The following is a 14,319-nucleotide window of genomic DNA, read 5'->3' as shown; positions in this document are numbered from 1 at the left end:
TGCCTCAAAAAAATAAGATGGAGAATGGTCAGGGAAGCCACTGGCCTCAACCTTTAGTTTCCTTGTTACATACATAGGCGAGTGTGCCTGCGGTATAACACATATGTTGAACAAGCACAGACACATATACATATATACACAAAAGTTCTTCCAGAGGTCTAACCCACATCCTTCCTGTTGCAGCTCTGCCCCATTCTCCTCATGTATCTCCTCAAAGCAAAATTCTGAGTATGAATCTCTGAGAAGCCTTATAACGCTTTTAGAGAGGGGACAAAGGTCAGATAGCAAGAACATCTCATACCTAACAGAGTAACCCACCCCTACCCAGGGGCCTGCCTTCCAGAAACAAGACTGTAGCCCGACTGCACTTTCCATGACGTGGGTCCTTTCAGAGACAAAGGCAGTGGGTAAAGTGACATTTCCTGCCCCTGGGGGAAGAAGTGGGAGGAGAGATGAGCTGCTGCCGAGTGTGCACCTCTTTTGAGAGCACGCACACCTGCTTCCATGGAGTTCTGCTTGGCCCAGACATGTCCCCAAGGTACGTGGAAAGTTCTATCTCTCCTGCCTCCCTGAGCCTGAGCTCCCACTTCTCGGTTAAGCAATTGACCCAAGCCAGAGCTGCCATGGTGCCCACAGCTTTCGGTCCATCTCCGGGGCTCTGCATCTCTGCATCCCTGAGGGCAGAGGATGGGATCCCAAGAGGTTTGTAAGGGACTGGAACAAGAGGGTGGAAGGAGATGGCAGGTGGAAGAATCTCAATCAAGGGAAGGCCTGGCCTAAGGGACCTACCTCTCTACAGGCCTCCAGGGCTCAGAGATCCAGCCTAGTCCCCACGGTCCTTGTTTTACTGATGACCCTTCTGTTGTCACAGCCCCTTTGAAATGCCTTGACTCCTTTTTCCTATTCCTGGGGTCCCTATCCACTACCCCCTGGTTCACACTTGCACTTCTGTCCTCATGGCAGTCCCTGTCGGGAAAGCCCTTTGGAGATGTTTAAGAGCCTGAAGTGTGGAAGGGAGGGAGAGGTGGTCTGCCTCAGGGACACCTCAGCAACCTCCCTTGTGCCAACAGGGAATCATGAAGCCACCTCCCCAACCTTCAGCACCTTCCAGCCCACGAACCTGACCCAGGGGAGATGCCAGGACTTGGGTTGTGGGGCCAAGCCCAGCATGCAGGCTCTGAGGGAACAGGAGGTTCAGCTCAGCCCCAGGGTTACCCACACAGTGGTGAGTAGAAACTTGGGTGGGTACAGCTGCCTCCTCCACTGACATCCTCTCAAGGATGAGGGCATTCACTGGAGCCCATGTCAATATGAGAGCCCACAGGAATAAATGGTTAGCTGAGGACCGGAAGCAGGAAGTGGGGAGTGCCTTCCTCCCATGCATAGCTATCCACTTGCCCTCAGTTTCCTTGGCCCTGAAAATCTCAGACCCAGTCATAAGGGGGCCAGGACACAGCACACTGGCACCAAATGCAGTTGTCTGCATGCTGTGTCAGCACCTCCATTTGCCCGGAGCATTCCAGATCTTTTTTTTTTTTTTTTCAGTCACTTTTCCTCTCACCAACCAGCTCAGTTTCCTTTACTAGAGAGGAAGCCACCCTCCCTCCCCTGGCCTGAAGTGACTGCCTGTACCATCTCCTGCCCTCTAGGGCCACTATGGAAGATACAGAAGGAATTTAAGTCAGCGACCTTGGAAAGGACTTTCTGGGCAATCTCACCCTAAAATAGATTAGGGGAGGAGCTAGAATGAGGATAAAAAGGAGGCAGCATGGGGTCAGAAGAAGTCCTACAATCATGGCTGCTTCTGTCCCTGACTTCTCATGTCCAGGCCTCTGCCTCAGCCCCAGGAGCTGCCTGGGTCCTAGGGACTGTCAACAGGGAGGAAGAGGAACCTGGGAAAGGTGAACTGTCATTGCAAGCTGAGACCAGAGCATGGGTTCAGAAGACCCAGGCCCACTGGCTCTTGCTCAAGACTGCACCACTTTGGTTCCACGGCTTCATTACCAGAAGGTGAGTCACAGAGGAAGAAACCCCCACAGGGTCCTGAGTCAGTCAGGGAAGTCCTGACATCTAGGGCTCTAGCTTCCAGGTCTCCGTCTCTCAGCTCTCTTCTCTCCTCCCGTTTCTCGATCTTTTTCACATCAGAAGAAGGCATCACACCCATAAGGAAGGGGAGGAGGGAGGGGGATGTTTGCCCGGAAACCGGGAAAGGGAATAACACTCGAAATGTATATAAGAAATACTCAAGTTAATAATAATAAAAAAAAATAGATAAATAAATAAAAAAAAAAAAAAGAAAAGGCATCAGATCCAATTGCATTTGCTGGGAATTGAACTCAGGACCTCTGGAAGAGCAGTCAGTGCTCTTAACCGCTGAGCCATCTCTCCAGTCAGATTCCCCATTTCCCAATCCTACTTCTCTTTCATTATCTCCAGCTTTCGACTTCTAAACTTTATTACTGTAACTACCATGTCCGTTGCTGCTGCAGCTCCTGCTCCCTGCTACCCTGCAGATGAAGCAGGAACTCAATCCCCTATCCCTCTCATCTCCACTTAGTCTTGGTATGCTTGTTTGGGGTGGAGGTGAGAGGTCTCTTAAGGGAGGAGACAGAAATGAGGTCGCAAGTCAAGAACTGACTCCACACTTCTCTCCAGGGAAGCTGAGAGGCTACTGCAGCCCCAACCTCTAGGATGCTATCTGGTGCGCTTCAGCGAGAGCGCTGTGACCTTCGTGCTGTCCTACAGGTGAGGGGCAGTCCTCATGGACCAGCTGGAGGCGGGGCTTCCTGCTAACTAAGGGGCAAGCCCCTGTGCTGACCGCTCTCTCCAAAGAGAGCTCAAGATGCTTCCCTCAGCCTGGTGGGGGAAGAAATGCCAAGTCTGACTCAAAGTGACCCTCCAGGAGCCGAACCTGCTGCCGTCACTTCCTCCTTGCTCAGCTAGGGGATGGGCGCCACGTGGTGCTGGGTGAAGACAGTGCCCACTCGCAGCTTCAGGACCTGCTTCAACACTACACAGAGTGCCCCCTCAGTCCCTACGGGGAGATGCTCACCCAACCCCTTGCTCGCCAGGTGAGCCTTTATCCAAATTCCATAACTGAATGTCGTCGTTGCCGCCACCCCTACCAAGTCCAGGTTACTGGCCTCTCTGTCTTTCTCATCCCAATCCACGATCGGCCACCCTGACTTACCCACACCTCTTCCAGAAAGGTGTCCTTTCACGACCAGACCAGCCACAAAGAACAGGGTACGGAGAGGCAGAGAGGCAGTCAAGTTAAATTAAGCAAAGTTTACTTAGTCTCCAGAGCAGGGCTGAGAGGGAGAGGTTCTGTCAATAAACCTGTGACCAAGACAAGATGGGCATCTCGCTCACCAACCTTACTACAGTAGCAACGACAGATAATCCAGTGGTGGGATCATGTGTGGTGGCTATGATAGACAAACGTCAGGGAGCCCCCACCTTCAAAAAGTGCAGGCGCTTCAGACCACTGTGTATTGAGAGAGAGGTTAAACACGGAGGAAATAAACAGTCGCGATTTATATCTATCTCCTGGCCTTCACGAGGCATCTATTCTAAGATTAGGCAGATGCCGTAAGTGATACAGAGAACACATTGATAACAGGAAGGGTGAGTGCTAGGAAGAAAGCCAAGCAGAGATGGAGAACAACAGACACAGCAGAGAAGCTAAGGGACATCTGAGCAGAGGCCTGAATGGTGTCAGAGGGAGCTGTGCAGACAGCTGGAGAAAAAGCATTTGGCGTGGAAGTGACAGCAGGGGCAAAGGCCCTGATGTGGGAGGATGTCTGAGGTGTCTGAGGACTGAGCAGTGAAGAAGCAGCCTCACTGTGAGCAGAAGTGAGGATCAGGATGATGGATGGACAGAGAGGTCGGAAGTGAGGTCAGAAGGGAGACGTAAGGGGGCCCTGTGGCTCTTACAAGGCTCTGAGGTTTTATTCTGAATAAGATTTGATTACATTGATGAGTTAGAAGCAAGGGCCTCACCTGACAAGGTCGTGAGGGCCCAACAAGGCCGCAGGAGGTGAAGACTACAATGTTTCAGAGGGCGGAGGAGTGGGGTGTGGGGAGTGGGGTAATGGGGTGTGAAGGGGCGTTAGGGCCAAACAAGGCCACCTGAGATGGAAACTGCAGTTGCGTCAGGGTTTCAGAAGTTGATGGGCCTGGCTAGCACAGGGGAAGTTGAAGGAGTAAGAGAGGGCCTGTGGGCTGTTTAGAGTGTGGGGTTGACAGGATCTTTGCAGAACAAACAAGGAACTGGGAAGATGTTTAGATGAAGGAGCCTGTCTGAACCAGGTGTGGGAACATTTGTAGTTTGAGGTGTCAAGTAGGAAGCTGGGGGCTCAGAAATAGCTGGAGGGGCTTGTCTAGCTCCAGGCTACAATTTCAGTCACCAGCTCCACAGGAGAAAACGGGGAAAGGCAATGGGAATCTGTAGGACTGAATCCAGTCTGGAAAAAGGGTCAGAACGGGAACTAGGTCCAGCACAATCAAGCTTGAAGGTCTGGAACCTTCTAGAGCAGGAAGCCCTGGCATGGGCTAGAGAGACTGGGCAAAGAGACTGCAGAATGGTGAGCGTGGGAACCAGTGGGGATGTGTGTGCACCTGAACGGAGGTGCTGGCTGCATGTGGGCTCAGAGAAGATGTAACCCATTGTCGGGGGACAGGACAGCTTGTGTTGGGTTTGATGAAGGAGGAGGGTGAGGTATTGACGCTGACTTCCCTGCTGTTTGGGCAGCAGGGTGAGTCTACTGCTTTCTCAAGGAGAGGTGAAGTACAGGGTAGACACAGGAGAAAGAATTCTCATCTGGATCTAGGAAGCCAGACGCAGAGGGCATGTGGAGCCCTGCGTGAGGCTAGCCTTAATGCCGAGCTAAAAACAAAACTACCACGGAGCAGTTAGAAGGGAAGGTTTGTCTCTCCTGAGGTGGTCTCTGCCCCCAAACACGAAGCTTCTATCTTCATACATTAAGCTTCTTGAGCCTGAAGAAGTAAGGGCCAGTAGTTATGGAGGTTAGTTCCCGGAGGCAAAAACTCCCAAAGCCTAAAGCCTCCCAATTTTATGCAACTGTAAGTACAGATGAGACAGTCTTGGCCCTCATTCCAGACGGTTCATTGTTAGACACACTGCGAACAGAGTTCGCTTCCGTCCACAGTTCCCAGGCCCCCTCAATACCCACCCCCTCTCTCACACAGAGAACCCGGCACACACACCACACACACACACACACACACACACACACACACACACACACACACACACACACACACCACACACCACACACACACACACACACACACACACACACACACACACACACACACACACACACACACACACACCACACACACACACACACACACACACACACACACACACACACACACACACACACACCACACACACACACACACACACACCACACACACACACACACACCACACACACACACACACACACACACACACACCACACACACACACACACACACACACACACACACACACACACACACACACACACACACACACACACACACACACACACACACCACACACACACACACCACACACACACACACACACACACACACACACACACACACACACACACACACACACACACACACACACACACACACACACACCACACACACACACACCACACACACACACACACACACACACACACACACACACACACACACACACACACACACACACACACACACACACACACACACACACACACACACACACACACACACACACACACACACACCACACACACACACACACACACACACACACACACACACACACACACACACACACACACACACCACCGTCCCCCCATCCTCTCAGACCTAATTGCTTTTCCTGGATCGCTTGTCGCCGCCGACCGCCCCAACCCTGCAGCCTCCTTCTTTCCCTGCAGACAGCTGAGCCTGCCGGTCTTTCCCTAAGGGCTGAATCAGACTCTGGAAGCAAAAGACAGGACCCAGACACCCAGCACAGCCTGTTCATCCAACAGGGGCAGGCCCATGCCCAGGCCCCAGGACATAAAGAAAAAGTGAGGGCCTCCCAACAGAAGAAGGTACTGTAGTGATCAAGTCAGCCTGGGGATGGGCGGGGGGCGGGGGGGCAGGGCATGGAGAGGGAACACAGGACAGAGGGAGAGGTCAGGAAGGGAGGGCTCTCATGAGTAGAGGCTCAGGCTGTGATAGGCCTGGGCTTAGACCCTGTCTCCACTCCACAGTTCTCATTAATTCTCTTCCCTGGCCTTGCCTTTTTCCCTAGACTTCCCAGGCATCCAGACCCAGGCCCCCCATTCCTGCCAAGCCTCAGCTACCTCTTGAAGCCTACACAAGTCCTGCTCCACGACCTCATCAGGCCCTACCCATTAACCCCGTCTACCAGGAGCCTGACGAACCCATAGCCTTCTATGCCATGGGGCGGGGCAGCCCTGGGGATGCTCCTAGTAATATCTATGCTGAGGTGGATGGCCCACGGGAAATACCACCCATTGGGCACCCCACCCTCCGTAAGTGCTGGTCCAGGCCTATCTCAGGAGGCCAGGGAAAGGGGGTACAGGAAAAGAAAAGCTCAAGAAGGCCAGCAGGAAGAGGGAGCCCCTCCTGAACAGCAGGCAAGGCGAAGGAAGAAGCAGGCTGGACCAAGATGGAATGGACCATGCTACTGAAAACCTTTGCCCAGCCCCAGGCCTGAGGTTGTTCCTGGACATGCACATGGACTCAGCTTTGTCAAGCTCTACCTGCCCCTACTCCAGAGAACATTAAAGGGGATGGGTTTCCTTCAACCTTTCTCCATCCCAGGCTGCCTCTTGTCAGTCAGGCCTTCCTCAGACACATGTGGCACTGATCCAGCTCCTCGGAGAAGAGCGCTTAGGAGCCCATGCATTGCCACCAGTGGGCTCAGAGGAGGAGGCCACCCACTGTGTGCTTGCCCTCACAGTTTCCCCCACAGAGAGTTTCATGTCTGAATGTGGTATTATTATTAAATGAGTCGGACTCTTGCCCCTGTACCTGCCTCAGGTTCTTCCTCAGCCTTCCTCTCTGCTGCCACCAAAGACCCCTGCTGGGCCTTCGCCAGCTCCTGCCCTCTTAACCCTGGGTTCATCCAGGCTTTGCCAGGGTTCCAAAGCCACTCGAACATTGGTTCAGCCAATCTCACTCCCACCCTACACACACACACACACACACACACACCACACTGTCCACCTGTGTCCCATACCCTGACTGATTAGCTCCCAGCACCCAGCTATCCAGCCAGAAATGTGAGGTCCCTAAACATTTCCATCCTCTTTACTTCAGTCTCTGTAGGTCAATAACGTCTGCCTTCTCCCCGACCCATTCTAGTCCCTGCCATCTTCTCATCAAGACTTTTCTAAGAACAATGGGGTTTTTTGTTGTTGTTGTTGTTGTCATTTTTGAGACGCGGCCTCACTGTGCAGCCGTGGTCTCCTAGAAGTCATGATGGTATAGACAAGGCTGACTTAGCCTTTGTGGGTATCTGCTTGATTCAGCCTCCCAAAGAATGCTGGGTGCTCAACACTCCTGGCAAGGTCTCTTGCAGCCCAGGCTGGCTCCCGCCTTACCGTGAAGCTGGCGAGGACCTTGAACTTCTGACCCTTTTGCCTCTCCCTCTTGAGTTCTGGGATTACAGTGTGTACCACCAGGCAGTCCATACAGTATGTGCAATCAAGGTTGGGGCTTGGTACATGCTAGGCCAGCACTTTACCGTCTGAGCCACACCCCAATTTCTCTACGAGTGGCGTAACTGCTCTCCTAGCACCAGGCTTGTCAGTTCTGACCCATTCTTCCCTGAGAAAGCAAGAATGGGCTTTCTGAGGCAGCCCTCCAGCTCTGACACCCGGCCGGGCCACTGGCCCATTATTCTTTATTTCTTCTCTCTCCCTTCCTACTGAGCATGATGTCCTGGAGACAGGCCTGGGGATACTCAGCTATGTCCAAAGTACTGGCCCAAATGCTTGACATGAAGCAGCTGCCACAGGAAGGGAGGGGGAGGAGAAGAGGAGAGACGGAGGAATGGATGGAAACCTAAACCCCCACTGGAGGCCAGAGGGTTAAGACCTTCTAGAGATCATAGACCTGACCCATAAACAGACCCAGGGCTGTCCTTCTGTCGTAGAGGACAGATGGTCCAGATCTGCATTCTGAGGAGCGTGTGGCAGAGCACGGTGGCCCTCTCCTTCCTCATCCCCTAGAGGCATGCACTTCTAGATAGGCGCTTCAGGACAGAGAGCATGCATGGCTCCCCTCAGGCCTCCTTAGGTGGTAAGTCTGATCCTGGAGGGTAACTTGGGGCGTTTTGTGTCCTCAGACCTTCACAGAGCCCTGGGTCCTTTCTTAGGGGAGGCAGGTGGAATAGACTCCAGGTGAGCAAAGCTCCTTCATCGGCAACAAGGAGGTGTCATCCCGCATGCCAACTCCAATCCATTGGTCTCGGCTGCCTAGCGTGCGGCACTGGAAGGATATTAAGGTCAGATCTAAGCTCAGCAGAAAAGAGCAGGGTGACGGATGAGTGGCGTGCGTCTGCCGTGCGTGCGGGGAGGAAGGACGAGCAGCATTTCTTTCTCCTCTATTAATTAAGTCCAGTTCTCTCATTATGCAAATAATGAAACAAGCCAGAGAAGGAGAATGTCTGGGCCAAGGTCATGGATTAAAACCCCTGTTCAGTGTTCCCTATCCATACTCTGAATCCTCTCTTTTCCACAAGGGACGGAGAGAGTTTCTCAGCTAAGAAGCTGGTTGCTTTCCAGAGCTCTGCACTGGGACTTCCCTGCACCCCAGCTTTCCCTGTCCCTCTAACAAGTCTGCCTTCCTTACTCCAAAGCAGCCTGGAGGTCAGAGGAACAAAATGTGGGATCTGTGCTTCCTCATAGCAACACACACACACAACACACACACACACACACACACACACACACACACACACACAGAAACACCCACACACACACACACCCCACACACAAACACACACACATGAATACACACACACACACACCACACACACACCACACACACATGAATACACACACACAGGTAAGAGGAACAAATATGGGATCTGTGCTTCCCTCAGCACACACACACACACACACACACACACACACACACACACACACACACACACACACACACTGCTCCCTCTGAGAGTCTCCAGGAACCAAGGCAAGGAACTGTATGTACTAGGGAAGCCATCCTGCCTCCTGTGCCCTGGTTTTTCCTCTTGAAGAGACTGGACCTTAGGAGCCTTTGCATCTGGGCCCTGGTCCAATTGCTGCTGTTGTCTGAGGAATGGTTTGGTGAGAACAGATGTTAGAATTTGTTTGTTGGTTCTTGTCTGGCTAATAAGTCATCAGCCACAAACTCACTCCTCAGGAATCTTAGTCCTTCCAGCTCCTCCCCAACCCTTTTCTCTCTCCCACTGTGGTTCATAGGGGTCTAGAGGTTCAAAGACTCTTAGGCAAAGTTATTGATCTTTTGGCTGAAAGTTGAAGATCTTGAGGACCAGGACACAGGCTCCCTTTGCCAAGTGCTTCTCCCTTAGCTGGGGTAGGCTGGATGGGCAGCCAGGGGCACAGGAGTGGATGCCTATAGAAACAGGCGGTTCAGAACTGGGGAGAAGGGTGCCCTCAGAGTCTGTGAGCCCTCGGAGGATGCACACTCCTGAATCGGCTCCAAGTCTCTCCTGGGACTTCCTGACCTCCTGGGTTTAAGCCCTTGTCTCACTCAGGGACCCATCCCCCCTCCCTGCCCCACCCTATGGGATTTTCTCCCTTCTCTGCCCAGACTCACTTCAGGACTGGCTTGCTGCCCTAGAACAAAACTCCTCTGGAGACTCTAGAGTCCTGACCAGGGAGGAATCTGCCCTAGGTCCCACTTTCATCTCACACTGGGGGTTTCTGGGACTGGTCATGCAGTAGGCTGGCCTGTGGCTCCAGAGTCACCTGAGGAGTCTCTGGAGGTAGCCTTTGCCACTGCTCCCCACCCACCTGTTACCCTAATTCTGCTAAGGCTCGGCCACCCACCTGTTACCCTAATTCTGCTAAGGCTCGGTTAAGGTAACGTGTGCTCTTTGGGTCCTGCTTTCTTCCCTAGCTGAGGCACAGCAGTCTGACAGGCTCTTCCCTTCAGTTTTCTTGCAGACAGCGGCCACAACTGCCCCTCCCCCAGCCTGGCACCCACACCAGCACCAGTGACTAGCCAGTTCTTTCTTCCCCACTCCAGTGCTAATCAGCTGGAGACTCACCGGTTGTGAATCAGCAGTTCCATGTCTGCTGGAGATCTAGAGCCTCCTAATCATGGGAGAGATGGGAGCGAGGGGCACACGACAACCGATAACCGCTCTCCTCAGGAATCAGAAGAGAGAGGCTGAAAACACAAGAAAGGTATCCTGAGAAACGTGGGTAGTCCTCAGGGTAGGTTCCGGGCAGGCAAGAAGAGGGGATGAAAGCAGGGAGTCAGAAAGCAAAGGATTTCCCGGGCAGAGCGCAGCGGGCACCTACGCCTCCTTAGGGCACTCTACTGTTGAATGCTGCAGACTTTAGGCTTAGGCCAAAGTAGGCCCCAAAGACAAAGTGGGACTGGGGCCTCCCCTGCAGAGATGTGTTTTGCACGGGCAGCTTTGACTAGTATGACAACTAGGACCAGCAGGGGCTTTGGAGATCCCTTGTGACACCTAAAGAGAGTGCAGGGTCAGAAAGGGAGGTGACAGAAAGCTCCAGACAGTGAGACAGAGCCCTGGCCTTTTCATCCTAACCAAGTCCTGATACTAAGAGACCCCCAGAGGAATAAGGTCCCTGACCTGCCAAAGCTTGAAAAGGTAGCCCAGCCCTGAAGCTGAGCACTTGCCTATGTAAGGCCCAGAGCTCAGTCCCCAGAGCATACGGAAATAAGGTTCAAGGTCATGACCCGCCCCGCCCCGCCCTGCCAGCAGTACTACCGACCTCAGGCCTACAACTACAGTGAGGCCCTCAGGTGTGAAATTGATCAACTGAAGAAGGAAAGGGAGCTGACTCCTTGGCTTTCCAGGCAGCCTCCTCACGTGGGAGGTGGGACCAACTCAGCCTTTTCCAGCCATTCCGTCTGTGACAGCTGATGTTGTCAACTGGAAGAGATCTAAAACCACCCAAGAGGCAAGCCTCCTAGCACATCTGTGCTGTGGCAGCAGTATCTAGACCAAGGCTAGCTTCTGAGAATGCTGGTGAGGGACTACTGTTAATTAATGTGGGAAAAATGCTCCTTAATTATGGATGGAACCACTTTTTGGGGCAGGGGATCCTGGACTATAGAAGCAGAGAGCGGAAGCTAAGCAGCTTCATTCATTCACTGCTGTTACCTGGAAACACGGAAGCAATCAGCTGCTTCAAGTTCCTTGTGATGGTTTGTATATGCTAGGCCCAGGGAGTGGCACTGTTAGGAGGTGTGGCCTTCTTGGAGTGTGGGCTTTAAGACCCTCAACCTGGCTGGAGAGATGGCTCAGCAGTTAAGAGCACTGGCTGCTCTTCAAGAGATCCTGAGTTCAATTCTCAGCAAAGGGTAGCTCACAAGCATCTGTAATGTGTCTGTGTCTGTAATCTGGTGTGTCTGAAGACAGCTACAGTGTACTGTATATACACTACACAGTGTATACAGTGTATTATTGTATGTATTTTATACATAAAATAAACAAATCTTTAGGACCGTCCTGTCTGGAAGTCAGTATTCTGCTAACAGCTTTCAGATGAAGATGTAGAGCTCTCAGCTCCTCCTGTACCAGGCCTGCCTGGATGTTGCCATGTTCCCACCATTGATGATAATGGACTGACCCTCTGAACCTGTAAGCCAGCCCCAATAAATTGTTGTCCTTATGGAGTTGCCTTGGTCATGGTGTCTATTCACAGCAGTAAAACCCTAACTAAGGCACTCCTGTTGCCTTGACTTCCCTGCCGTGACATGCTTAAAGTATGAGCCAGGAAGAAAAACAAAACAAACTTTTTCCCATCAGATACTTTTGTCAGAATATTTTATCCTATCAACAGAAAAAGAAACGAAGACAGCAACCCTCCTGCCCGGTCCAGGCACTTTGGCCCAGCCTGCTCTCATGTCTGCCCACAGTCAGGCACAGTTGCCACTGCAGATCAACTGTCCTTCAGACCCAGCCTTTTGCCAGTGACTGATCCTTGTGACTGCCATTTCCCTGCTCCTTCATCGGAGATAGTAGAAAGTTTCAGAAATGCCACTTGTGGCTGTCTCGAGGACGAGGCTGGAAAGCAGTGACCCCTGCACAGATGCACTCAAAAGGGCTGGTTATCCTTAGCGGTAGCTAAGATACCATAAGATAAGACTATAGAGGACTGTCCTCTATAGTCCTCCCCGAATGCGAGCTAAAACCAAAATCCAACCACTTTCCAGCCAACAGCAGGGAACGGCTCTGGGTGGATGGAAGTCCTCACAGCAAGTTCTCCATCTTTCTGCAGTTTGAGTCAGATCTTCAAAAACCTCGGTCCTCTCCACTCGTGTCCTGGCCAGTGTGACTGTGCACCTGTATCTTCAAGGATAGTGATTTGTTTTGAGGCAGGGTCTCAGTCTGAAACCCAAGCTGGCCTTGAACCCTTCCAAGGGCTAGGATAGAATACATATGTGGTCAAAGCCTTCCCGCCTTCTCCCCCTTGACCGTCGCTGTTAGGCCAGTTTTAGGCACCCGTCATTCCTACTCCTACCTCTCTGATCCATCCATCATCTGTCTTCTCTTCCTGTTCATCAGAGGAGGTTCTCTTCTTTTCTTGACCCATACCTTTTAGAAAGGGACTCACTATGTAGCCCTAGGTGGCCTGGAAATCAGCGATCGACGTGTCTCTGCCTTCCAAAGAGTGTTGAAATTAGTGTCCCACCATACCTGGCCTACCTTTTGAATTTTGAGACTAAGTCTCACACTTGTAGGCCTTAAACTTCTGGTAATCCTCCTGCCTCTATCTTTAAAGTTCAAAAATAACAGGTGTGAACTATCACACGTGCCAGCATTTCTTGATGACTAGGAAATTCCAGCCACCAAATAAAATGTCATCTTTTTAGGGCTAAAGAGTGACTTAAAGATGTGTCTAGGAGCTGGTGAGGTGGCTTAGCAGAGAAGAGAGCACTTGCCCTTGCAGAGGACCTGGGGCTTGGTTCCTAGCACCTACACATGGCGGATCACGACCATCCTAACTCCAGTCCTGGGGATCGTGATGCTCTATTGACTTCCTTGGGCACCGGGCATGCATTTGGTGCACATACACACATGAATGCATGCAGGCACAACACACAGATGCATAAACCTTTTATTTTTTTTTTTTTTTTGCCGGTGCTGGCGACTGACCCCAGGGCCTTGCGCTTGCTAGGCAAGTGCTCTACCACTGACCTAAATCCCCAACCCAAACCTTTTAGACTTTAATTTTATGTGTATGGATATTTTGTCCATGTGTCTGTCTGTGGGTGGTGGGAATTGAACCCAAGTCTTCCGGAAGGGCAGCCAGTGCTCTTTTGACCTCTGAGCCATCTCTCAGTCTGACACATTTTTAAAAATTGTTTTTCTAGAATAGGGGCATAGTGGTGCACACCTATAATCCCAGCTCTTAGGATACAAGACTAAAGTTTGGTCAGCCTCAGCTACATAGTGAATTTCAGACCAACCCAATTGCTGTAGTGACCGTCTCAAAACACATTTTTTAAAAGGTAAATAGAGAACCCTTAAGAACCGGAGGTGAAAGGCCCATCTCCTGCACCCCAGCAGTGTCGGGCACTTCCTAGCACATCACGGTGCAGACTCTGAGGAGAAGCTACTGAACGCAGAGTGGTAACAGCACAGGTGGTTAGAACTGCACCTAGAGCATGCCAGGCCCAGAGCGCGCCTGGCACGAAGGGATCTCAAGACCTCTGGGCCCTGCTGAGCCCACTATGAGCCCCAGCTCTGAACCTCAGTGGACAGGGAGTGTAGCCGGAGCCGATGCTCCCTGCTGAGAATGGCTGGATGCACACATCCGAACTGCAGTCCCTGTGGGACTCAGAGCCCTGTCTGGCTCCAACCCCAAGTAGGTCAGATTTCAGATAAGCTGTTAGTTTTCCTGTAAGTGATGAAACCCTACAACGTACTTAATGAGAAACAGACGCCTCGACTTACCTCCATACACAGAACCAGAAACTGAGATGTCTAGTCTACTGGACCCTAGTTCCACCACAACCTCTTCAAACCGTCGGCTGAACACTACTAAACCCTGCCCGGTGTTTCCCATCAGCAGTGGGC

The 14,319-nt window shown here is 51.9% G+C and overlaps 1 protein-coding gene across 1 annotated transcript; it reads left to right on the top strand.

The window, feature by feature from the left end:
- The first annotated feature begins 440 nt into the window (after positions 1–440).
- Positions 441–7,051, top strand: Sh2d2a (SH2 domain containing 2A). The gene is made up of 7 exons (XM_032896706.1): positions 441–538; positions 1,071–1,225; positions 1,829–2,010; positions 2,656–2,745; positions 2,903–3,071; positions 5,954–6,112; positions 6,316–7,051. Exons 1-7 carry the CDS (start codon positions 505–507, stop codon positions 6,655–6,657), a joined length of 1,131 nt encoding a protein of 376 aa, XP_032752597.1. The 5' UTR covers positions 441–504; the 3' UTR covers positions 6,658–7,051.
- The last annotated feature ends 7,268 nt before the right edge of the window (positions 7,052–14,319 follow it).

The sequence above is a fragment of the Rattus rattus genome, chromosome 3, assembly GCF_011064425.1.
Source record: "Rattus rattus isolate New Zealand chromosome 3, Rrattus_CSIRO_v1, whole genome shotgun sequence".
Classification (NCBI taxonomy): domain Eukaryota; kingdom Metazoa; phylum Chordata; class Mammalia; order Rodentia; family Muridae; genus Rattus; species Rattus rattus.
This window is presented reverse-complemented; position numbering and strand designations above follow the sequence as displayed.